Raw genomic sequence first — 24,526 nt, 5'->3', positions numbered from 1 at the left:
TTCAGTATTCAGCTCCACACCCCCATCACGTTGGCAATTATTCAGAGTTGGTGAGACAACTTGTAAAGGAGAAAAAAAAATAAAAGGCAGTGTTTTAAACCTCTCTAATTTAATGTTAGCTTTTTATGCGTCTAACATCAAAGCCTTTTTTCACTTCCATTTAATCAAAATTAATCACTAAGATTACTACAGTAATTTACGTTGGAGGTTATTGAAATGAGTGTTTTATTAAAATCTGGCTTTATTAATAAAACACATTCTGGCTAAGGAATCATGTGAGCCTGCTATTAGAGACTATTAACTGGGAACTGGGAGTTAATCATAACAGTCATGCTGCCAGGTTCTTTGACAGAAACACACACTGGGTCTGCTTCTGCTTTTACTTTTATAGGAATAACCAAGTCAATTGGTTACCTTAGTGATGCCTTGGGAAGCTGACCTGAAACAGAGACTGGACAGAGCCCGTGAATAAAGTAGGTATTTATTGAAAGGCCTCTAGGATACATCTTGGGCAGGACAGGAGCCTGACCAAGGCTGCACCCAGGGTCCACTACGAATAGTCACAAAAATGGTTGACCAGTCATGAGCTCTTACATTTTTCTAAGTTTTGGTCCATTTGCATATTGAGGTTTAATTGCCAATTCCAGCTCCAGATTGTGAGGTCCCATCCTTCTTTTTCCTCCATTCAGCCACCATTGTTTGTACTTTTGGGCCTGAAAGTTGTCCTTGGTGTTGAGCAGGAAAAGGATTTGTTTTGTCTCCCTGCTCTGTGCAGAGCTGACTGACACTGAATGTGAGGCTCAGAACTAAACCTAGGCAGCACAGAACCTGCAAATATTCAAGCTAAAGCTCAAGGCATCACTAGCACGGAGTAAATTCCATAAATCAGGGCAACGAAGGCGCGCACGGAACCCAGCAGCCGTGAACAAAGGAAAGGTGAGCAGGAGGACACTCACCAGCCTGGTTGGTGGTGATGCTGACGGCCGCAAACTGCCTGGCCAGGGCGCTGAGGTCGGAGACGCCGTTGACGGCGTCGATCTCGAAGGTGTAGTTGGTGTGTGCCAGCAGGTCCACCACGGTGACCGTGGTGTTGGTGAGCCCGCTCTGCCGCGGCAGGAAGCGCACGGTGCCGCTGCACGGCTCGCACTGCCGGGCGCTGCCCCCGCACTTCTTGCAGACGATGTTGAAGGTGACATCCTTCCTGCCCCCCGTGTCCAGAGGCCAGCTCCAGTCCAGGATGACAGAGGTCTCGTTGATGTTGGAGATCACGTTTCTCGGGGCTGACGGTGGTCCTGTGAAAGGGAAATCAGGGAATGAGGCTTTCTCTCCAAAGATGCTCCTTGCAAGGGCGCAGAAATATCAAAGTAAAAAACATTAATAACAAACACTTCTGTGGAGACTCCTGAAATATTTCACTAGATTGCAGACCTAGGCTAACAAGAACCATGTTGTCTTATAGAGAATCCCCTCAGGGTGCACTTCAGGATTGAGGGCTGAGAGTACTGGTAGCAATATAAAAATCCTATTTCTCCTTCTCGAGTCTGACAGGGTAAAAAGAAGGAGAAAAACGAAAACAGAAGAGACAGAAACCCAGCCCACCAATTTCCAGCAGCCTGTCCAACACTCAAGAAGACACGAGAGGGAGTGGATGGCTGACTGCAGTGGGACATGAGAGGAAGCAAGCGAGCGAGCTGTTGTGGAGGTACAGATGGAGCAGCGAGGATGACAGCCCCGAGCAGAATGACGCTACTCACTGGTGCAAGCCATGGATGGAGGGTCTTTCTCAGAGCGAAAGTAATTCTTTTCACACCTGCAGTTCAGAGATGCATCTTCGTAGGTGGAGCTGTGAGGGGGGCATTTGGCACACTTCACGTTGCCAGCAGAGGCTTTGTAGAACCCAGCTCGACAGGCTGCAAAGTAACAGGAATAGAGTGTTAAATTCCAGGGACATCTTGATTCTAACATGTGACTGCTGCCCTGGAACCTACCCATATGTGGATCACAGTTTGCAGACATTTATGGTCTAAAATTACAGATTTTTCTCATAATGAGCACTGACAGAAATAAAACCTCTTGGTAGAATGGAGTTCATGCATCAGCTTGGTTTGCATTTAATTTTGCCTGGAAAACAAAACAGTGTATTGCACCACTAAGAAGAAACATTTTCTATGCTTCATTTTGAAAACTTCACTCCTTTTTCGTCTCTTCTGCTTAACTTGCCAAAACATTAGCCCTATCCTGCATAAGAAACTAACTTTATCCTCTCTCTGCTTCTAACATTTTCTTACAAGGGCACACCGATTGTAAACTACTTCTCTTCAGTTCATCGGGTCAGGAGTAAGCAAGCCAAAACCAAGAAAATAACCTGAACAGAGAAAGATCTCTTCTATTTTTCAATGATAAAGTCAATGAGCTGTTTCTGATACAGAAACTTGTTTCTCAACTTGCATGACCTGTATAAGAAAGATTTTTTGGGGGGTGAGCAAAGTCATTAGACGGGCAGCCTGAGGCAGGGAAACGGTCTGAACATATATCCCACCATGTCTGCAAGTGATGGAGGAAGGAAGGATTGCTACTGTCTATCCCACAAACCTCAATAAACATCTGGGCAAGGCAGATTTCTTGGTTAGCTCCCGTTCCACCTGAGTGAAATGCTCGGGGGAATAGTGAGAGATGTACGCTGCTCTTCTCTGAAACATCTTCACAAGGGACACCTCCTCTCCCTGCACTGCACACAGCAGGAGCAGCACCAAGGGTTTCACAGGGAGCTGCCAACCTCAGCCACCCCTCAGCACCTCCCAGCCCTGGCAAAAGGCAGCGCTTGGCTGCGGCTGCTCCTGCTGACTTTCCCAGCAGAGCAGCTGGGAAAGACAGCTCCTGCTCCAAGTTCTCTCCTGCAAGCCCTGAGGAAACAATGCGGACTGTGAGCAGACAATCTGTTGGAGCAGAATTGCTGAAGGTGCCCTGGTGTGGCCAGCATGGACCTGCCGGGTCTGGCACAGCCAGTCCAGCGGCCAGTTCTGGGCTTCCCTCTCCTCACAGGCTGCCAGGGCCTTGGGGGATTCCCACCGAGCTTGAGGAAACCAAGGAAACCCAAGTGCTCCCAACCGCCCTAAACTAGGAGGAAGGGCAGCAGGAAACAACTGGGGTGTTTTTTGTTTGTCGTGAGTTTTTTGTTTGTTTTGGTTTTGGGTTTTGTTTGGTTGGTTGGTGTTTGTTTCTCTGCTATTTTTGCAGCCTTTTACAAGTCCAATGGCATTCCCATGTGCTGACCCCTCGGCAGGCCCCTGTGGCTGACAGAGGAACCTCCAGCGATTTCACTGCCTCTGCTCCCAGCAAAGGCAGGCAGAAGAGAAAGGATGCCAATCCTGTTCTCGCCAGCAACAATACCTAAGCAAACACAACAAGGAATAAATATCACACTTCATCTGCCTAATTCATACAGAGAACTTCTATCAAAACTTCTCATGGAAACTTGCTACCGGATATTGAACTCCAGTGGTTTTGCTCAACCAGTTTGAAGGGACATTTTTACATTTACGGGCAGTCACACACGAGACACTGATGTATTTATGATCCTACACAGTAGTATTTTTTAATAAATACATATGCTAGTTTAATGTAATGACCAAAAAGAAAGACCCTACCACCATGATTTTAATAACGCAATGAATTTAATATAAGTAAGCAAGCTTGCATTAGAAGTAGACAGATTCAGAGGGGTGAAGAAGAGAAATTGCTTCATTAATCAATGTCCCTTTCATCTCTCAGAGGAAAACTCATGGACCTCATTTAAGAAAAGGTGGTGATGGTCAGAGTGAGGGAGGGAGCCACTCAGACTCCTGCTGTCCCAATATGCTCTAGCAAGGGCATCCCAATCTCATGTCTTCCCCTCAGGCTGTCTTGCACTTTCTGTCTTTGTCAGACCAATTTAAGATTACTTACAACAGGAGCCCAAAGGGGAAAAAAAAAAAAATTGCATTTACACTTGAAACTGAAGCTCAGGACTGGAGGTGCCAATGAAAAATATTGTCAACGTACTTACTATAATTATTCCTTTCCTAATTTTTTTTTAATTCTGAGAGAAGTGCTGAGTATATAAGAGAGAAAAAATAAAGTTGTTACTTCAAAATGCATTAATCTACTTTCTCTGCTAGACAAATTGGACAACTTGTACCAATAGAAGAAGGTTTGGCTTTTTGAGGCAAATACCATGGCTTTGGTTTCAGTTAGGTTGAAAAAAATCATAGGAATTAGCATAGGAAGTCATCACAGAATCTCTAATTTTAGCATGGAAACCAGCTGTGAACAGCAGTTGCTTTTTCTCAACAATTTCTTGCAAAAACTGAGATTTTTTTTTTTCTTTCCCTCACAATGGGGAACAATGCAGGAAGAAGTAGATGCAATGAGAGAGGAATAAAAAAAAAACTGTTAGCATACTAAAAGTGAGTAAAGGAAACTTTGGAAGTTTCTACATATGTGATATAAACTGTAGAGCAAAGCTGTCTGGTTTTGCTTTTTTAGAAAGATCTCCTCAAGCCTGTTGGCTCTGGTGACTCCTCTGGTAACTCCCAAATGCGGCATTTAAAAACTGTATTTAGTCTCATTTCAATCTCTTTTATTTTAGTGTGGTGCCTTTATCGAGTCACATGTTAGTAAGAATTTCAGGACTCTGGTTGTCCTTGTTGCTGTGTGAAAATGAATTTCCTTAAGCTCTAACTGATGAGTCTGTCTCAGAGACAGAGAGCAGGGAAAGTTAATTCAGTGAGAGGAAAACAAATGCATGTAACAGTCTGTGGTAGCTACTGATTAAAGGAATGTGATTGTCTTTTCTACAGCAAAGTGAATTTTGCCTCAACTTGACTAATCTGCCTGGGATGAAAACACGCTCCTAATTAAGGGTTAAATTATTAATTTAAATTGGAATTAATTTTAAATTAAAACATAAATCTGTTAGTAAATAGGAGCACTTTAGCATTCCGGTCCTGCAGCCCCCTGCTCACAAAGCAATTCCAGCAATTCCCGGCTGTAAACACCAAGGAACAAGTGGAGCCTGCGCTGGTGACATCCCAGCACTCCAGGCTTGGCAGGACCCATCTCCTGCACAAGGTCAGAGAAACTTCATCTGCAAACTGCCTGGCACTCCCCAGCTCTGCTTTTTGTGCTTTTTAGGCAAGGCTGGAGCATCACAACACGCTGGAAGTGGATCCCACATCCATGGCCTTGGCTGACCAGCACTCACCAAATGATCTCTTTGTTCCTCTGCTCCTCACTGAAACAGCCCAGGGGTGAGATGACACTGAGGCATTAAGGCACAGCATTTACAAAGAAGGGAATTCAATCACAAACCCGCACAGCTCACAGAAAACACACAGATAACACGTCCTCAGGGCGTGCATTAACCAGATAGATGGGAGCAACTCTGGGACAAACCTCCTGTGCCCTGCAAGGGAGGACAGGGAAGTGTTCCTCCTGGAAGTGGCCACTCGTAGAGGGGCTTTGCAAACTATTCCCACTGCCACCTGAGCAGCAGCAGAGGTCCTCAAGCTGCACCTGAGGCCACAGGATGACCTTTGGCGTTGGGAAGGGAACCACAGAATAAATCAGGTTGGAAAAGACCTCTGAAACCATCAAGTCCAGCTTATCACCTACCACCACCATGTCAATGAGACCATGGCCTTAAAATGCTGCTGACTGGCTCACCTAAATGCCCATACACAGCCTTGATTCTTTGAGCTGTTCTCCAGTTCCTTTTAGAAGTGTTTACACAGCTTTCTCCCCAACTTTTTTTCACTATGGCACGCAAATTCACTAGCAAAATTTATAATGCAGGTTTCCTTCGAAATCCCTCAGAGCAATGAAACCACCTTCAGCAGCTCTCATTGTTTATAAGCATTTGGAAAGCCATAAATAAATACTATAGCATTCTGTATGTCTGTATCATCCTCTCTTTCTCCTGAGCCTCTGCGCAACTTCTTCAATATCAACTCAGCCCAAAAAGGCTTCTAAGAGTTAGACTGTATTTTTGACTCCTATTTCCACTGAACTTCAGGCCCACTTTTTTTCACCAGATCTGAATAAAAAGAGACCACTTAAGTGAGCATCTCTCAAAATTAAAGACTGTTGCTGGACGTGCAGAGCAGGCTTTCTCTGTGATGGGCTGCAGTGCTGAGGGAAGAGGGAAATAAGATTAAGAAAGGCTCTAATGAGGGATAAAAGCTCTTGTTGTGATTGGCCACTACTTTAAGAATATCCCCAGAAAGAGGTAAAGATGTTGACTTTCTCTCCTTGCCTGCAGGATTCCATTCCGTCTGTTGAAGAAATAAAAAGTTACAAATGTTCTTAGTGTTTGTATTCTTACATCATCCACGAGATACACATGGGGCAAGGACTGAGAGCAAGGTGACACTGAAATGTCTCTGAGAAAACACTCTTCAGAATGAGAACTTCTCATTATTTACACCTGAAAGCTCCTGCTAGCACCAAAAAAGTATTTAATCTTCCTCATGAGTAAATTTCTGCTTTTTTCCTCTCCACTTCATATGTTATAGTGATCTGTGACCTTAACATATTTTAATCAGCTGCTTCTTAAATTGGCTTTACTCCCAGGTCAAGCTATTGAGCAGAAACAATTCTTGTTCTTTGTTTAATAACTGTTACTGGCAGACATATTAATTATATGTACATAAGAGATAGCCTTGTCCTGAGGGAACAACACTGCACCTTTGCACCACAGTCTGTACTAGCTGCACCTTTGTGCCTTGCAGGGCTTCTGTATCTCTTTTTGTGCAGTGCATTACAGCCAGGATTGCTGCCAGCAGTGTTGTTTAAAATGCCACTGAATTCAAAAATATGTTAAAATTGGGAAAACAAACCAGCTCTGAGGTATGAGAAAGTGAGAATTTGTGGAAAATTAATATATAGACAGTGAAGTCACCGGCCATTAACTGCGCCGTTTTATTTTTGTTTTATTAGCATCTGGCCTATTTAGTGTTGTGAAATTGCCATAGTTAAGCCTAGCTGACAGCTAAGCCACTCACTCCCTCTCCCCTCATGGGGTGTGGGAGGGAATCAAAGGAGCAAAGTGAGAAAACTTTGCTTTTAGCAGAGTGGAGAGAAAGATTTTCAGTGAGTTGAGAGAAAGACAGTTTAACAGGGAAAAAACAAAGACCATGCACAAGGCAAACAAAGCAAGGAATTGATTCCTCACTCTCTATCAGCAGGCAGGTGTTCAGCCATCCCCAGGAAAGGTGGGATGGAATATCCCTTTGGCCAAACTGGGTCAGCTGTCCCAGATGTGCCACCTCCCAAAAAGCGAGGCTTTGAGGCTTCTCCGCAGTCAGTTTTGGCGGACAGAAATCTCAGGGGATCACTTGAACACGTATTCAGATCAGGAATTCAATACCCCCATGTTTATAAACGCCAGCTTTTGCTTGCCCTAAACAAAGAGGTTTTCCTAACTAAAAGCCTGGACACACTGAGATATATTAAGCTATCATTTTGTCTAACAAAGCAATTTCATGTTTTGTTCTCCTAAATAAAAAAACCCTAAATGTGCAGACAGGTGAAAAATAACTTGCTAATTCAAGCAGCACTGTAATGTCAAATCTAAACCAAAGAAATTCCAGAGAAAAACGCACCAGAACCAACTTGAATGGTAAAAAAGAGAAGGTTGTACAAACACACACATGAAGAATTTTAAATGTTCAGTAGGCAAGGATAAAAGGCAAAGAAATGCTTCTTCCCTGAGCTGAACTTAACACTACGAACTCCTCAAAGGCAAACCAGACGTAGTATTGTGATGGCTTCAAACAGTAAATTTTAAATAAAAATTAATTCAGGCTCAGAGTGTCACAAAGGAATAACTGTGGCAATACTCAGGTTTAGTCTTTTCTCAACCTCCTCCCTCTATGTTAGAACTCTAAAAAAAATCAAAACAAGAATAACCAATCCCCCCCGGAGTAAATCAAACAGACCTGGCAGCCCCTATCCCACAGGCCACCAGTTTGTGTAAGGTGTTTCCCCTCCAGCCCAGCAGAAAAAAATCAAGATAGTGCCTGGTAATCCCCATGGGCTAGATTTAGCTAAAGAGTAAAAAAAACAACTTGGGGATGTTTATGTAATTTCCCTGTGCCCAAAGCAGGCCAGATGAGCAGGTTCAGAGCAGGAAAGGTACTATAAATAAAGAAGAAATTATTTTCCACGCAGATTTTCCTTACTCAGTACCCATCTCACACCTAATAGTAACATCACATCAAAGTGGAAGAGGAAGGCCAAGAGGGAATCACCATTTGCCATCCCATATTTTTTTCAGCCTCACACCTACAACCCAAACAGCATTTCAAAAACCTGGAAATACAGGGTTAGATATATCTGTTAATTTACTTTCATTAACAAAGATAATTACATTAATCACCATTGTACTGTCCTTCATGTAGACTATCCAGTATTTGGGTTTTTTTGCAAATTATTGGTCTCAATGCATTCTGCTCCAGGTAGTTCATGTGAAGTGCAAAATTACATCTTTCCTTCAATTTACCTTCAAATTTGTTACTTTTTTTCACCAAATCAATGTATCCTTGGTTTTTATTACATGACAGAAAGACCAGCTGCTCCTGAGGAGTCCTCTCAAAGCTATTCCTCATCTTACAATGATCTATCACGAGCTTATCTTCTCTGTGATGAACAAACACAAACTTTTCAATCAGCTTTTACAGGAGTATCTTCTGAGCCTTTGATCATGCCCATCTCAGTTTCTACACTGCCATTTATCCAGTGGAAAAATGTCCTTATTTTTTCCATAACATGTCTGATGAAACCAATTGATTTATAGATTGGACTACAAACTATATCTTGCTCTCTAACACATTTGGGCCTTGCTTTTGTTTTGGGTTTTGGTTTTTTATTTTGACCAATCCACAGAATATCTCTCCCAGTTATCTGTGTCAACGCACAGATCCCAAGTCCAAACAGTTAATTCAGACATACAAAAGGCATAAATTTTCTCCCAGGGATGGAGGGAAGACGATGATGCATTTGCTGAGGCTGAATATTCTTTTGCAACTTTTCAACTCTGTTAGCACACACAGGAGTCTGCTGCTGTCCCTGTGAGAAAATTAATGCAGAATACGTTCCAAATCCAGTGTCACCTTCTAATCAAAATGCTGCCTGGTGGCTTGTGTGATGTTGCAGAGAGCTCAGCCCAGCTCCCCAGTGACACAGGTCCACTACTGCAATTTGCATGAATTAGTACTTTTGTTAGGAGTCTCAGCAGAGCTGTCAAATTAATTGGAAAAGAAATTTAACAAACGCTTTTTCCCTCTGAGATTTGCTCTCAGGTCAGGGTTGAGGCACGTTGCTCAAGCAGTGTGGGGGAAGCTTGTGTTCCTTACACCCTTGCTGAACTTATTTATTTTGTTGGTAAAAAACAGAGGACTTTGGTTTCCCATGTTGTTAATTCGGTACCTGTCACAAGCAGCCCACTGACATAAAAAATACAATCTATTCCTAATGCTGCTTTTGGCTAGAGTAGGATTAATTTTCTTCATAGTAGCTGCTTTGGGGCTGTGTTTTGGATTTGTGCTGAAAGCAGTGTTGATAATTCAACGAAGTTTTTATTTTTTTACTGCTGAGCAATGCTCCCAGAGTGTCAAGGTCTTTTCTGAGCGGGCTGGGGGTGCACAAGGATTTGGGAGGGGACACATCTGGGACAGCTGATCCAGTTTGGCCAAAGGGATATTCCATCCCACCCTTCCTGGGGATGGCTGAACATAAATTCTCGCTTTCTCATACCTCAAAGTTGGTTCTTTTTCCCAATTTTAACATATTTTTGAATTCGACCACTGGAGGCAAGACATGGCCAGAGGCACATGAAGTTTAGGAAGCAAACAATGGAGATACGTGACTGTCCTCCCTTCCAAAACACAACCAACCAACCAACCAAAAGAAACCCCAAACCAAAACCAAAGTTCACATTTTTAGGCACTGATGAGAACAGGAGCTGAAAAGCTAAAATTGAAGCTAAAATTGTGTGCTTATGCCTTATTCAGTGCTACTTCCACTGCCAGCCCCTGACTTATTACTTCTTGAATTCACTGAGAGCTGGTGCTGGGAAAGGGAGGCTCTTAAGAAGAGAAATGGTGCTGCAATGGCAGGCACTTAAACCTGTAGGAAAAAATCCCTAAGGTTTAAGCCACTGTCATTAAATCTGAGATATAATTTAGGGTATCAAAAAATGGCTGTAATTTGTAGCAGTGTACAGGAAATGGCCATTGTTTTGCTAGTGATGCTGTTAATGCCACTTAATGGCTGCATCTATGTAAGTATTTTAGCCACATTTTTAAAGCAAAATCCCATTTCTCCCCCTCTTGTCACAGGATTCACAGCATTAAGTGTGTCCAGACCACACAAATGTATATATTCCAGATATATTGCAAGATGCTCTCCCTGCTACAGGAAGTCTATAGGACCTGATAGAGATTTTCTGAAGTAAAATGCTTAAATTGTTATGGTAATGGCACATAGTCCTCAATTCCAGCTGCTGAATGCCACTGATCTGCTGCTATTTGGCCACACTCCTTCCTAATGTAGACGAGCACCAGCCTTCAAATATCTCTGTGCTGTCAGAATTGTTAAATTTGCTGGATGCTTCCATAAGAACAGAGATGGAAAAAGACCACCTTCAGATAAAATCATCCTCCTTTTGCCACTGCCACCAAAAGGAGGATGATTTTATGGAAGCCATTAAACATACAAACAGATATTGTCATGTGCAGTGAGGTTTCAGTGATTGCTAAAGAAAAGCTTTAAACAGAAGACCCAAAACATTATGGCTTCATCGTTGTCAGAACCTCCTTCCCTCTTCATGTTCCTTTTTCACCGACTGCATTTTCATCCTTCCAGCAGAAAGCCTGAAAATTAAACAGTTCCAGCCCCTGGGGACATCTGTGAGCTGACAATCTCCTCACAGCTGAAAAGAAAGGCTTTCACAAAACTACCTGAACACTCAAGTGCATTTCTACATTGTGTGCTTTAGCTTTTGCCTCTTCTTCCTTGGTATTTTTTCCTTTTTAAAGAGGAATTTCTTAATTACCTAACATGGATTTTGTATGTGTGTATTAAAAATGGGTCTGGGTTTGCAGGGTAAGCAATTATCTGCTGAACAAAAACCCAATTAAGTGTAAATTTTTAAAAGAATCCCACAGTTCAGCATTTTTATTCACTTGCCTGCTACCTGTGTGAATCCAAGGGGGGCAGAATCTCAGCTGTTTAGAAAACAAAGAATCTGATGTATTGTTTTTTACAGGGTATTTGCTACAGAATGAAATCCTTACAATCAGTAACAGAAACAAGAACTCAATATTCTCCAACAGCATTCAATGCAGAAAATTCATCAGAAGGGACAGGAAACTAAGTTTGCATTGTTCTGCTCTGTGCTTTCCCTAACAAATAGTATTGTGTGCTAATATCCAATGCCACATGTTCAATTAACAGTTTGCAATTCCACTGGACTTTATGAGGAAAAAAAATCAAAAAACAGCATTACAATGCCTTTCATGACTCTGCATTGTGTTACATGAAAGGTTTTATTACATAGGGATCATGCCATTTTCTGAGTGAAGGAACAATATTGCAAACACCATGGATTTAACTACAACATTGGTTTTATATTAATTTTTCCCTACTTCTTACTTTAACAGTCAAAAACAGAAACCAAGGAGCCTGAAAGGACATCCAAAACCCTCAAAAAAGATGTAATCATTTGGGGAATCCACCATGAGATTCAACATTCTGTGTCTATCAGGACCAATTGATGCAGGATAGGGTGGGGTTTTTCCCCCTACCAGGCATATTCCCAACTACTCCAACTAGAATTCTTTGGAGTTTACTAAGAGGTTTGAGCCAGTTATTTCTGCAGTTGAGCTAAAATAACCTCTGCGCTTTATCTTGGAAATGGGGAAGTCAAATTCCATCTGGTTACTTTGCTTAGCAAAACTCTGATCACAGGTCTTTTCTAAAAGATCAATTTTACTTTTCCTGAAAAAAATCTCAAGGCAATAAAAAGGCTTTCTTCTGTGTAGGCTAAGTTGCAAGAACAAGAAAGAATCCAGAAAAAAGAATGCTGTACACATTAAACTGGTGCAAATGGTATAAAATAGCACATAAACCCAAACAATGTTAAGCAATCAAGTCAAGAAAATCTGTTATTGAAAACCAAAGTTATAATATATAAAACCAAAGAAATAATATCCTGCTTATTGATATAACTTTGACTGGGACAGCTGGCTTCCAGCACACACATCATCGAGGCTTTTTTTTTTCCCCACTAAATACTACATTTTAAAAGCTAATACAGAGAGGAGAATAGGAAAAAGGTTTGTCCTTGACTAAGTGGTTACACATCTCACATTCACTACCAACCAGGTGCATTTCTGAGAGCCCAGGGCTGATGGATCATTCCCTACACCTGACACAAAAGCTCTGCAGATTGGTGAGAGCCCATGAATGCCTTCCAGCCACAGCTGGAGCTCCCAGCCCTGTGCTGGGATGGAATGTGTACACAGGTGGACAAGGATCCAGCTTGAGATAACCCTGGACTAGAAATAACCCTAGAAAAAGCTCTTTAAACTGTGTCTCTCTGTGAAGCCATGACCATGAGACCTCATTTCCCCATCAAACCACAGAATAAGGGTGTGTGTCAGCTCTGAGCATCCCCTGTACAGTTTTTCTTCTATAAAAGGCTCTGTGCTTCAGACAGGCATCCAGTTAAAGTGTAATAGTAATAATGTCCATGTAAGTCACTAAAGCTTTTGTACTTTTTTTTTCCCTTCCTCCTCTCCTTGCTGCCTGTCCTGTGTGTCAGATTAGAAATCTACAACAAGTGATTACGATAGGCAAGTGTAACTGTATTTTGAAGGTACTGTCAAAATGCATTAGCAAAATTAGAGCCCAAGTAATCTGAAATGATCTCCCATTAACATGAATGTCATCAGTGCTGTGGTCTGCTGCCCTGACATCCTGAAGTGAGGCTGTGACAGCTTCCCCCAGTCACAAACCTGGCACTGCAGATCCAGCACCACGCCACAACAGCTGGTTAATCCCTCACATTCCTACCTCAACCTGGTGCCAAGGAAATGGCACACACAACCCTTGCCTTTATCTTGCTCTCTCCTTATAAATGAACTGTGCACTGAACCTCCTCTGGGCTGCCTTCAGCACTGCTAAATAAATCCTAAATACCCCTGTCTGGGCAGTGCAAGGGCAGGGGTGGGGAGAGGGAGCTTCCTCCAGTCCCATCACCAGTTTCTCTGCTGCTCTGTCCCGCTTGCGACAGGAATGCAGAGCTGCTGTGTTCGGGTCCAGCCGAGAACTGGGACACTAATTTGCACTTTCTAACTGTTCCCTAACAAGGAAATCTTTCCTTCTGCATTAGGATTCCCTCCTGAAGAACATTTTGCTCCTTTTCCATTTCTTCTCTTGGCTGCAGTGAGGACTGGGTTAAATGTGTGCACAGCAAGCATTTGAAAGAGGCAAGCGGCAAGCAGGCTTGTTATTCTTGATGAATAATGTAACTTAAGAGCTGTAATGCTTACAATTGAATTAACAGCTGCCAAGAGCCCCAGTCTAGAAAAGAGTGAGGCAATGCTTGTAAATTTGGCTTGAATCAGATCAGTCCTCCGTGTTACCCTGCAAGTTCCTGCCCTGCCTGCTTGGCGGCACCCTCCTTGTGCTTCATTTGTGGCAATGGGAACTCCCTCAGAAGTTATTCCAAAAGTGACACAACTGTGATGGATTCAGTGTGAGACTCACACCCAGTTTCACAGGTGTCCACTTCCAAAGTTGCAGAAGTCAATTCTAAACCCAGTGGATGATTATGGGCATGAAGGAAGAGTGATTCCCAGAGGAACATGTGGAGCACTTCCTGTGCACCCTACAATTCTCTCACTCTGAATCTGCAAGGGCCAAAATAATTATATAAATTCACCATTCACATTGAGCTTCTTAGCAGCCAGGGGCAGAAATTCCAGACTTGTAGCTTTTATACCTATCAGTCTTTGGGTACCTGCAGCACTGCCAGCTCTGAAAAGAAAGTTTGTTTTACAGACATAACTTCTTAAAGAACTCAGAATGCTGTCAGCCTTTCTTTCAGCCCTCTTGAAAATATCACGTTTTTATACCACATTATAAAATCCTAGATTGGCATTTAATACTGAAAATCTCCCCCTGCACTCTCCAAAGTCCCAGTAAGATATGGATATTTTTACTTCATTCTTATTACAGTAATTTCTGCATCTTTTGCATCTATAAGACAACAAAATCAGAACAGGAGTTAGAGCTCATCTAGTATATAAAGAACAGTGTTCTGTTAAAAAACGCAAACTTCTTTCTATTAAAGAAACCTTCTTTCTTCTAAAGCTCCTGGTTTACAAATGGATCACCTCACAAAGTTAAGGCAACACGAAACCAAGCCTCTGCAACTGCATCCCAAAACCTCCAAAGTAGCAAAGGAAGGAAAATAAATCTCTCAGAAGTTAGGAATTCTTATCCATAGTGGATTCCTTGTGTATAGCTAATAATCAACCATTTTAAAAAGCTGTAATTGCAGCAATCACCAAATAAACACAACCCATTTTCCCCTTGCATCTGAAACATGGGAAATGATACAGTGGAGGTCCCTCTCCAATTTTTCCTCTACTCTTTGACTTCTTCAGGTATTTTTACAGAGACCTTTTGCTGAAGAAAAGTCTAAAAAAGAAACTCATGGCTTTTTCAAGGGCTACTTTTGATCAGATAATTTCTGCCCCAGAAAAGCTTTGTGCAACCAAAACAATTTTAAAATTAAGCCTGTAAACAAATACCAAGTTGAATTAATGACCATCAACAGAGGGAAGGAAATATTTAAGGATATAAAGAAAATAGTAGAAAATAATCATGAAACAACAGGAGGAGAATCTAAACATTTTTAATTAGCATTTTGTCATCGAATTTATTTTATTTTCAAATAAGTCTACTACCTCAATATTCATTTGCACTAAGATACCACTGTCCAAGTAAAAAGTAGAAGCTGTGTGCAATAGCTAAGTAATGTCCCTCCCAATATATAAGGAAAAAATTACTGTCTTATTTTCACAGCCAAATATTCCGTGAACTCCAGCTCACTAAAATAACTCAGTTTTGTAAGTGCTCCTGAAACAGTTCCAGCTTCGGCAGGAGAAGAGCTGGCCTGGATGAGCAGTTCAGAATCCATGTGATTATTTAGTCTTCATTTTGGCTAAATTTAATATTGGCTCTTTGGGGATGGACTCCCAGAGGTGAGGCAGAAAAGGGCCACTTAAACCCTGCCAAGTTAAGCAGGGAAAAAACTTGGGAGCGACAGCCTGGTTATCTAATTGTTAGCAGCAGGCAGTAGCAGTTTTAAGCAGCAAATTAATATGTTTGGGGGTTATGCAAAACAAGAATAATTTACAACGAATTGGTACCAGGAGCAGTTTTAATCAGTCATGATCTGAAAATCCTGAATTCCCATTAAAATAAATTGGAATTGCATTTGCTTCTACGCAGCCTGCTTTTGACTGAAGGAACTTTGAGCAGCGAAAAGAGATTAGCAGGGGCTTGGCTTTATCTGTAGGCTTTATCTCCCTAATTATATATTTGAGACTGGTAAAATGAGTACACAGAATAATGGAAAAAGTTATTAAAAAGTTGCTGTACAGGCCATTTTTGTTGCTCACATATGGAAAACAGGATTCAACTCTGACTCTAAGAGATCCTCAGCTACTGAAGCAGTGACTAAGTTCCAGGGTAAAGAGAACAAAAAATATAAAAGAAGAAGTGGGGAAATAAAAACTTTCTCCTCTGGAACATTTAAAGGGTTGTTTCCAGGGGTGACACCAACAAAAGGGAGTATGATCAGATTATAAATTATTAAAAAAATGACCAAGCAGCATGAGAAAAAGTAGTTAAAGTTGATCTTGCCTCTGGGGAGAGAGTGGGAGTCCCCTCCAGATCCTCACCCTGCAGTAGCTCTGCAATAAGGTCCTTCCTTAAGGGCCACCTTAAGAGCTTCTTGGATGGGCCTTTAAAACCCATAAATATTCTTTTGAATTATTAAATATTCACAAATAGAACAGCAGACCATAGCCAACAAGCACCTGGGATTCTTCACTATCAGAAAGAGAACACAGGACTAGAAAACCACTTGTCCCCCTCCCACCCCTGGTAGGATCCCCCATCTGCAGGAGTCCCTACATTTCACAGATATACACCAAAACAACTAAATAAGGTATATTTTTTTCTTTCAGCAAAACTCTCCTGTGTATTGATATTTTTCTCAGCTATACCTTCACAATTTACTCTGAAGCTCTGTATTTTTAAAGCTGGCAACAAGGTAAAATCACCCTCCTTTGCAGCGGCTCAGAAGATTACTTCTAATGCACACATACTAAGAAGATTTTTGAGCTTTTTCTTTGTTTCTTGGCAGTTTTATTTGGGGTTTTGCACATCTTTAGCTTAGCAGTCATTTCTATCAGCTTATGTTAAACAGCTGCTTCATCAATTTCGGTTAAAACCAAATTAGCCTGAAATTCAGCCAGGATCTATACACGAGTAGCAGTAACTTAAATAAATCAGTATCAAACAACAACCTCATCTGAAACTGGACAGCTTGCTGATGTGCTAAACAAGAATATAAGCACTGAAGCCAAACAAGAGTATCTTAAATCAGAATAATGTCCCCCTATGTGTTTGCAATTATCTAATAAAGCTGTTCTCACTAACAGGGACATCAGCATGTTCAGGAGAAAAACTGACACGAGCCAACAAGATTTCCTGATAAACACAGATAAAAATCTGTGCTGAAACATGTACAGCAAAAGGACTGATTCTGGCATTTCTAACATTTCTGGGGGGAAAATCCTAACACATGCTGGAAAGAGGCCAAAACCACACCAACTCTACATTCTGTAGGTTGATTATTTAGTTTCTAAATTTTAGGACAGCACTGTTGAGTCCCATCTTGTCCTGTTTTTCCATTCTCATTGTTTTTCCACACTAGAGTCCCAGGACTTCTTTATCTTTTCACTTTGTTTCCTTAGCTGAGCACTGAGTGTTCTTCTCCTGTGACAGCTTCCCCACATTTGGTCTCTCCTAGCTGGGCACCTTACAGTGCAGAATAAACCACACCAAAAAAATCACATTTGTGTTCTCATAATGCTCCTCTTTTCATTTTACCTCTGCAATTATATTTCCAGAACAGCTTTCTGTGATTTCCTAAATTTTAACCACATATTTATATATACATATATATATATATATATATATATAGGGAGAAATGTATAAAAACTAATAAATTAATGCATTAACATTAGCTGTGGGAATTTATTAGGGAGAAAAATAAACACATAAAATATACTCCATTATTTACTGTTTTATAATCCTAAACATTAACTATGAGAAAGTTAACAAAATCTTTGTCAGCATTAGTTTGTTGATGTCCTTCAGCTATGTGCTGTTTAATTAAGCTAAAGAAGCAATGAAATCTCTTCATTATCTTTACCACTAATTTTCTGCCTCCAATATTAAAAATCCAGCACAAAAGAAAGACACTATCAACATCCCCTGGTTTCCTTTGCTGTTGAACTTTGGGCTTCATAATGGATGAGAATATTTTAAAATAAATAAATAAAAAAAACAACAGGGAACAAGTGAGAGAAAGATGATCAGTTATAATAAAATTTTAAGTTGCTTCATACAACCAGAACATCTTACATTCCTTTCCAAACTTTAAAGAATACCATTCTCTTAGGGATAAGATGGTGATATTTCTGGTTTTGAGTTGAAGACTATTGTTGTAAGACATGTCCAGTCTTTCATCCAGTGGGAGAATCTGGTCCCCCCACCCAGCGCCTGGTGGTGTAGTGCATGTGCACTGTGTTTATATTAAAAATGCCACCAACTCTGTCCAGAACAGCCTCCAGAAAGTGCCACTAAGACAAATGCTGTGCCCTGTAGAAAGTCTCCATTTTTAAAAGTGGTCTCAACAGCTACCCAGAGGAAAAGCATTGCTGAAATTTAGCATTATTTGTAAGAGCTTAAGAAGTGTTCATAAAAAAGTGAGGCAAGTGCAAGAGAAAAGCGCCTGTAGTCAAGAAATTAAAGCTAACATCTTAAAAGATGAAAAGGGAACTACTAAAAACAAATAGTGTAATGATTTGGCAAAGGGGATTCTGAGATCATTGCAAGCAGAGGGCTCAGGGTTGGATGTGACGAAGAGCCACTGTGGCAAACCAGCAGCAATGTCATGCAGTAACACAAACCCAAGTGCAAAATTACTCCAGAAGCTCTTTTTAAGCCTTTAATATCACTGAATCTTACTTTCAACCCTTGCCACGACTTGAATTTATTCCAAACAAAGAAGCATGAAGACTTTGCTGCCTGTCAGCCATGGGTGTGAGCACTGAGCCATGGTGAGGAGCTACACCTTGAGCACACGAGTGCTGGGACCCTGGCAAAATGGGATTTAAATGGCTCAAACAGCCTTGTTCTTACCAGCTAAAACTCAAGTGTCTTGGCAGAGTGGCAGAGAAATGCTGCTGCAGCACTTCCCTACTCTAATCCTGGCAGGAGCTGCTGTTGTTGTTAATCTTTTGCTTTCCTAAGGACTAAATTCATTATTATTTTAAACAGACGTGGCAGATGCTGAACTGGTGCTATTCATGCATCCACACAGAGATAAGGGGCCCTGCTTTTGCCCAAGTGATGCAACTCCACTGACAGTTAATAGCCTTTAATTATGTCCTTTAATCCTAACATTGTCATAAATATTTTGGATCCTTGTCAAAAAAATTAAAGTGTAGAAAAAAAGAGAAAGATTTTAAAAGTAGAATTCAGATCTACATCCTATCCTATTTTCTATCTACAATCCACTATTCTTATTTTTAGAGAGGACAGTGAGATGCTTCAATCTTAAATACCAATATTAAATTACAGAAAAATAAGAAGGGAGAAAAAAGTAACAAGAACAGAAATAAATGCTGTGATAGAGTCAGGTGAACCATAGCAAAAATATTTTATCTGGCTGTGTCCAGTGAGGAGAAATTCTCTCCCTTCCTCTGATTATTTATTCTGTATTTGGTTATCCTAAAGAAAGCTGTCAAGGTAGCAACACAGGCAACCCCAAACTCTTTATTTAGAGCTATATCACAAGCAATCCAATCTTTATCAGTTAAATACCTTCCTTTTAATTAACCACTCTCAGTAAAGACACAGAAAATTAATTTTCCTTTTGATTCAGTGATTCCTTATTACATTGCCACTGTACTTCAGAAAGAGGCTGCTATGATGACACTACTAAATTCGGTTTACTTTTGAACTATTAATGTATATGAATGTTGTGTCTAATTCTCATAAACAGCAGAAGAAACAGTGTCAAGCAAAAAAAAAAAAAAAAAAAAGAAGATAAAACCTCAAATATTCACAAAGGAGAGAAGGGCAATCTTCAGTAATTAAATAAAAAACAATTAAAAGAAAGCAGAAGATGCAATTCCCATTTTAAAAACAAAGTGTTAAAAAATCTTTTTTTCCTAAGAAATTATGCAGTTTGGGGTTTTTTTTGTGGCACTAAAAAAAAAGAATGAATGTTCCATAAATTGGAGGCATTTTACTTTGTAGGCACAGGAAAAGGAACACCTTACTGTACTCACACCACGGTTATACTAAACCTTTAGAAACAGGGAGTCTGGAAGTTGTACTTTCTGCCTCTATAAAGGAAATATTGGGCAAATATTCTACAATGGGAAGGGAATTTTTTTTTACATTTATGAAGAGTTAGCAGGGACCTGCTGGCAATTCAGATAAACAACCACTTTGGCACTCTGATATACTGATATCTTCCATTTAATTAGGTGGTTTTCTCGTAAGTAGCATCCTCTTGTGACTGCTGTTTGACAGCCTTCATGGCCTTTGGGTTGATGAAACCCCTGTTTGATGAAGATCCAGCCCAAATACTCTTTTGATATTTCCTGTTTCCCGTGTCACCTTTCCCAAACTCTGACCACCACTCTGAGTTTCACCCTCCCACGCTGGGCATTATTTTAATCTAAGATCAGAGGCTTCACAGACACAGTGCTGGTCTCTGGCTTTCAAAAAGCTGCTTCCATGATATTTTGAAGGGAGACACTCACTTGCATGAAGCAGTAATGAGTTGCTGTCTATTACTGCCCAGCCTGCACAAAAACTCAGTGTGAGTGATCAGCAAGACAGGAATGCAGCTCGACTTGCTGCGTGTTATTTAACCATTTTTATATTTCAAATATATCTATTAAAAAAAAAAAAAAAACAAAAAACATGACCAAAATCAAAGAAAAACCCTTTGAATTGCAAAACTCAGCTAAAAAATGAAAGGTAAGTTCTTGCCTTCATGGAGCCCAGCTCATCATGCAGTGGAAGAACATCTCACAGTGAAACTCTGTATTTTTTAAGAGGCAGAAATGCTTAGGTTTTCTCCTTCTTTGTATCAGAGGTTATGATAAATATAAGGGTTAAAACTACACAGGGAAGTAGCTCTTTTTATGGGATTTCTTGTGGCAAAGAAATCACACTACTTGGAGTGCTGACTGGTGCTATAGGACAACCAGAGTAATTAAAACAGGGAAAAAAAAAAAAGGAAATTTCTCAAGGCTTTCCTTCATATAGCTCATTAACTCAAGCACTGGCAGGTGCCAGTATTAATTCTTCAGCTCCTTCTCCTTTATTTCGTTTCAGAAATAAGCCTGACTAAACACAGTTGAAAAGAAGCAATGGTGCAGGCTGCAAAGGCTTTGTAATTAACACCAGAGAGAGACAGATGAGAAAGTGCTGACTGCTTATTCCAGCATCTGAGATCACACCACACCAAAAGAGCTGCCCAGCAAGAGAAAGGCAGCAAACTTTGTAACAGAAGCATCAGTGCTGAGTGAAAAGGGGGCTCTGATTTATCTCTGCATGCATCAATTAAAACCTCCCCATCTCCTGAGGCGAACAGAGGGAGCAGAAGGACCTCAAGTGACAGCAATTCTCTATATTCATCCAGGAACCAAAAAAGAAATAAAGGAAAATAAAGGAAAAAAAAAGAACAAAACAAACAAACAAAATAAAAAACCCCAAAACTAGAACAAAACAAAAACCACAAACAAACAAACAAACACACACACACACACAAAAAAAAAAAAAAAAGGGGAGGGGGGAGGAAGCGAAAAAAGAAAAAAAGGAAAAAGGTGAAAAAAGAGGGGAAAAAAGGGGAAAAAAGGGGGGAAAAAGGAAAAATGGGAAAAAAGAAAAAAGAGGGAAAAAAAAAGAGAAAAAAGAGTAAAAAAGGAAAAAAGGGGAAAAAAGGGAGGAAAAAAGGAAAACCCCCACAACCCCAAAACAAAATCAATCAAATCATATGTTTGTGATTTACCTGGGATGTCAGCACATTTTTTAAGATTTCACTGCCAGCCATGTCCCAATTTATCTCCACTGACTGGGCACTGAAACTGTCGCAGGCCAGGCTGTAAACCTGCTCCAAATACATCAAAGCCCTTGTGAAACAACAAGAAGTTCATCAGGAGAAGAGGTATTTCCATGCGTCATGCCAGCTGGGCACCCAGGTCACATAAATCAGCCCAAACTTTTCGCCATGCACAACAAAGTTTCTTTCTCTTGGCTGCCAGTGAGTGACAGAGTTATGAAGTGTAGGAAATGAGCCTTGCACATCATCTCATGCAACGTTGCACTTCTAGGCCCTCAGTGGTTTAATAATGGCTCTTCAGCCTAAGTACCTAAATTGCCTAAAAGGTGTCTTCAACGTGCAGTCTTGTACTGATCTCATTATTCAAATATTCTATGAAAAATTCTATTGTTTCCTCCCCTTTCCTCCAGGCTTGGGCTTTTCTTCAGGGCTAAAAGTGCCTTCATTAACATCTCTGAATATGCCTAAACTGTTCTACATAATTCGTTCAGTGGGTTTAGAAAATCATGGTTTTTCTCCAAGCCAGGCATCCGTGGAGTGCCTCAGGAATGGTAAAGGAAATAGTTTGTTGTGGAATGGAGGTTTGCAAATGTTCTGTCCTTGGGGAAAGGTGAGGACTGGAGTCCCCAGAAGTGACAAGTGCCAATAATTGACAATTAGAGATCAACTGCTAAAGGTATCTCCTCCAAACTGCACCAAACACATTATAAAAGCATGATAAAATTCATGCGGCCAGAAGAAGTCATTTAACCTCTTATAAAAAGAATTCTATTGAAAACCACTCAATCATACGCATATTCAGAAAATACACTGAAATGTATTTTTAAAAGTTACAGATAAAATGTTATAAATTAGACTCAAGCTCAAAAAAAAAAATAAAAAACATAATTAAAAAAAAATCCTCCAAGAAATAACTTCAAAAATTGACAGGACCAGTTCATCCAGCTCCAGAATTCAGCTTTGCCTGGGGATAAGGCAGAGCTTTTCCATATTAAAATACAAATCTCTACCAGCAAACTCAACAAGACTCACACTTCAACACAGGCACAACTTTTTTTATTTTTTTTATGTCTTTATAAAAAGAACGGATCAAAAAATCCTTAAAAATTCTTTCTAAGGACTTTCCTAAGATGATGGCTGTGAGCTGTCACCACATTTTTGTAAATGGCTTAAAATAAAAGAAGAGGTTAAAAGCTTTTCCCCAGTTCATAGCCAATGGTAGAAACGCCTACAGGCCTCCTGACACCACATATTTTACATCTGACATAATGACAACTTTTCTGATGTTTAAGCTGAGGTCTTAATTTTCCACCAAGTATTTACACCAGAAAGATCCTGTGGTTCTCTGAAGGGTCAGCCTGAGCAAAGCCACGTAAAGCACACATTCAAAGGCTTCTGGAACACCACATTTTTGAGTGAAGAAACATTCACAGCTTTGTGTTGGGGTGTGATACCACTCCTGAGTGTGGTTGTGGGCTGTTCTGAGTGTCCACGGGGAGATTCAACAAGTCTCTCTCCCTGAAGGAGGCTGCTGAAACCCTGCTTTAAAAAACACTGCTTTAAAAATCACCTATTGCATGGCGTGCTGCTTTTTGGGAATTAATTTTCTTCATAAAAATCATCTTCCCGGGAAAAGGTGGCAATCTCATGGAAAATGCATGTTCCAACTAATTCTCAGCTATTAAAACAGAGTTTTCACTCAGTTGGACCACTCTGAGGGAATCACTAAACTGAAAACCTGAAGACATCCATTCTATATTGATGTAGTCCAGTGAGCAGATAAAAAGCACTGCACTGCCACTCCTGTACCTGTGACAGCAGCAAGGCTGCCAGTTCAATAAATCAAACATTGGAGTGAGGTTTCAGCCTCTGACACTGAGGGAAAAGAAAAAAGGCTTTAATGCTGAAAGGAATTACAAAATATATATTTAAAAAAAAAAAAAAAGAAAAAAAAAAAAGAAAAAAAGGACCACCCAAAATGTTTCTTTTTTTTTTTTTCTTTTTTTTCCCCTCAGGTCTCTATTACCATTGCACTGCCACAAGCCTTAAAATTATACAATGCACACACACATTGACATGTACATACCCTAATACCTAAACCTCATCCTAACTTTGTCAGATTTATTTTAAAAAATAGCATTTTTTTCTCCATTGATGACTAACACGTTTTTCATAGCTAGCCATGGAGTGAGAGGCATCTCATTCGTAACAGGCTTTTCATTCTGAACATCTGCCTAAATGGATGCCAAACACAATTCTGGCTGTGTTCAGTATTTAACTGATAAAATACCTTCTGTGACAGAAATGAGGCACTGTGGTGCTGCGCCCTGTTGGCATTTACAGCCCTTTCCATGGGCCACCTTAAAAAGCTGTAGAGAAAAGATGAAATGTAATATAACAGAGCAGGCAAACACAGTGATCTTTGTATGATGAGCCCCATTTTTTCACAGTTTTATTCCTGAATGCCTGCACCAGTAATATTTATTCTGCAAGGAACTGGGAGACAAAACCTTGCACTTGGTGCAGTTGCAGTGGCAAAGACTGGAACAAAGCTCCAGTGTCACCGTCTGAAACCATGTTCCCACAGTCTGCTGCTAAATCCTGCTTTTGTAAGCCCCTCTGCATTCATCCAAGCATATGGGCATGCTGCAGTGGTTATCATCATATTTATGGTTTAGAGGTGGCTTCAAAAGCTGTTTGATCATTGGAAATTACACAGGGAAAGTCTGGGCTCTTTGGCCAGCTCTTATCTCCTTCACAAGGATGGCAACCTACAAAACCACATCAATATTGGGGGTTTTCTCCTTGAAACTCAGATATTCTCTGTTATTTCTCTGTCTCGGTTGTTTCTTAGCTCAGGCAGCAAAGGGAAGGATCCTGGCATGCCCCAATCTGGTTTCTGACCAAGGTTTGAGAAAGGTGTGCTCTCCTGGTGTCACAGAGCTAACAGTCTGGGCATGAACTCTGCACTGTTACAGCTGGATCTCTCCAGCACATCATCCCCAGCAAGCCATCAACCCTGCTCCACACAATTCCCAT

General features: G+C 40.7%; 1 protein-coding gene across 1 annotated transcript in view; it reads right to left on the bottom strand.

Moving 5' to 3' along the window:
- The window catches only part of EPHA3 (EPH receptor A3), a 168,678-nt gene that overhangs the window by 67,650 nt on the left and 76,502 nt on the right, over positions 1-24,526 (bottom strand). Inside the window, 2 exon segments of the mRNA XM_066340812.1 lie at positions 957-1,292; positions 1,755-1,910. Coding sequence (XP_066196909.1) covers positions 957-1,292; positions 1,755-1,910 — 492 coding nt within the window.

The sequence above is a fragment of the Sylvia atricapilla genome, chromosome 2 (assembly GCF_009819655.1).
Source record: "Sylvia atricapilla isolate bSylAtr1 chromosome 2, bSylAtr1.pri, whole genome shotgun sequence".
In the NCBI taxonomy this organism is placed as follows: domain Eukaryota; kingdom Metazoa; phylum Chordata; class Aves; order Passeriformes; family Sylviidae; genus Sylvia; species Sylvia atricapilla.
This window is presented reverse-complemented; position numbering and strand designations above follow the sequence as displayed.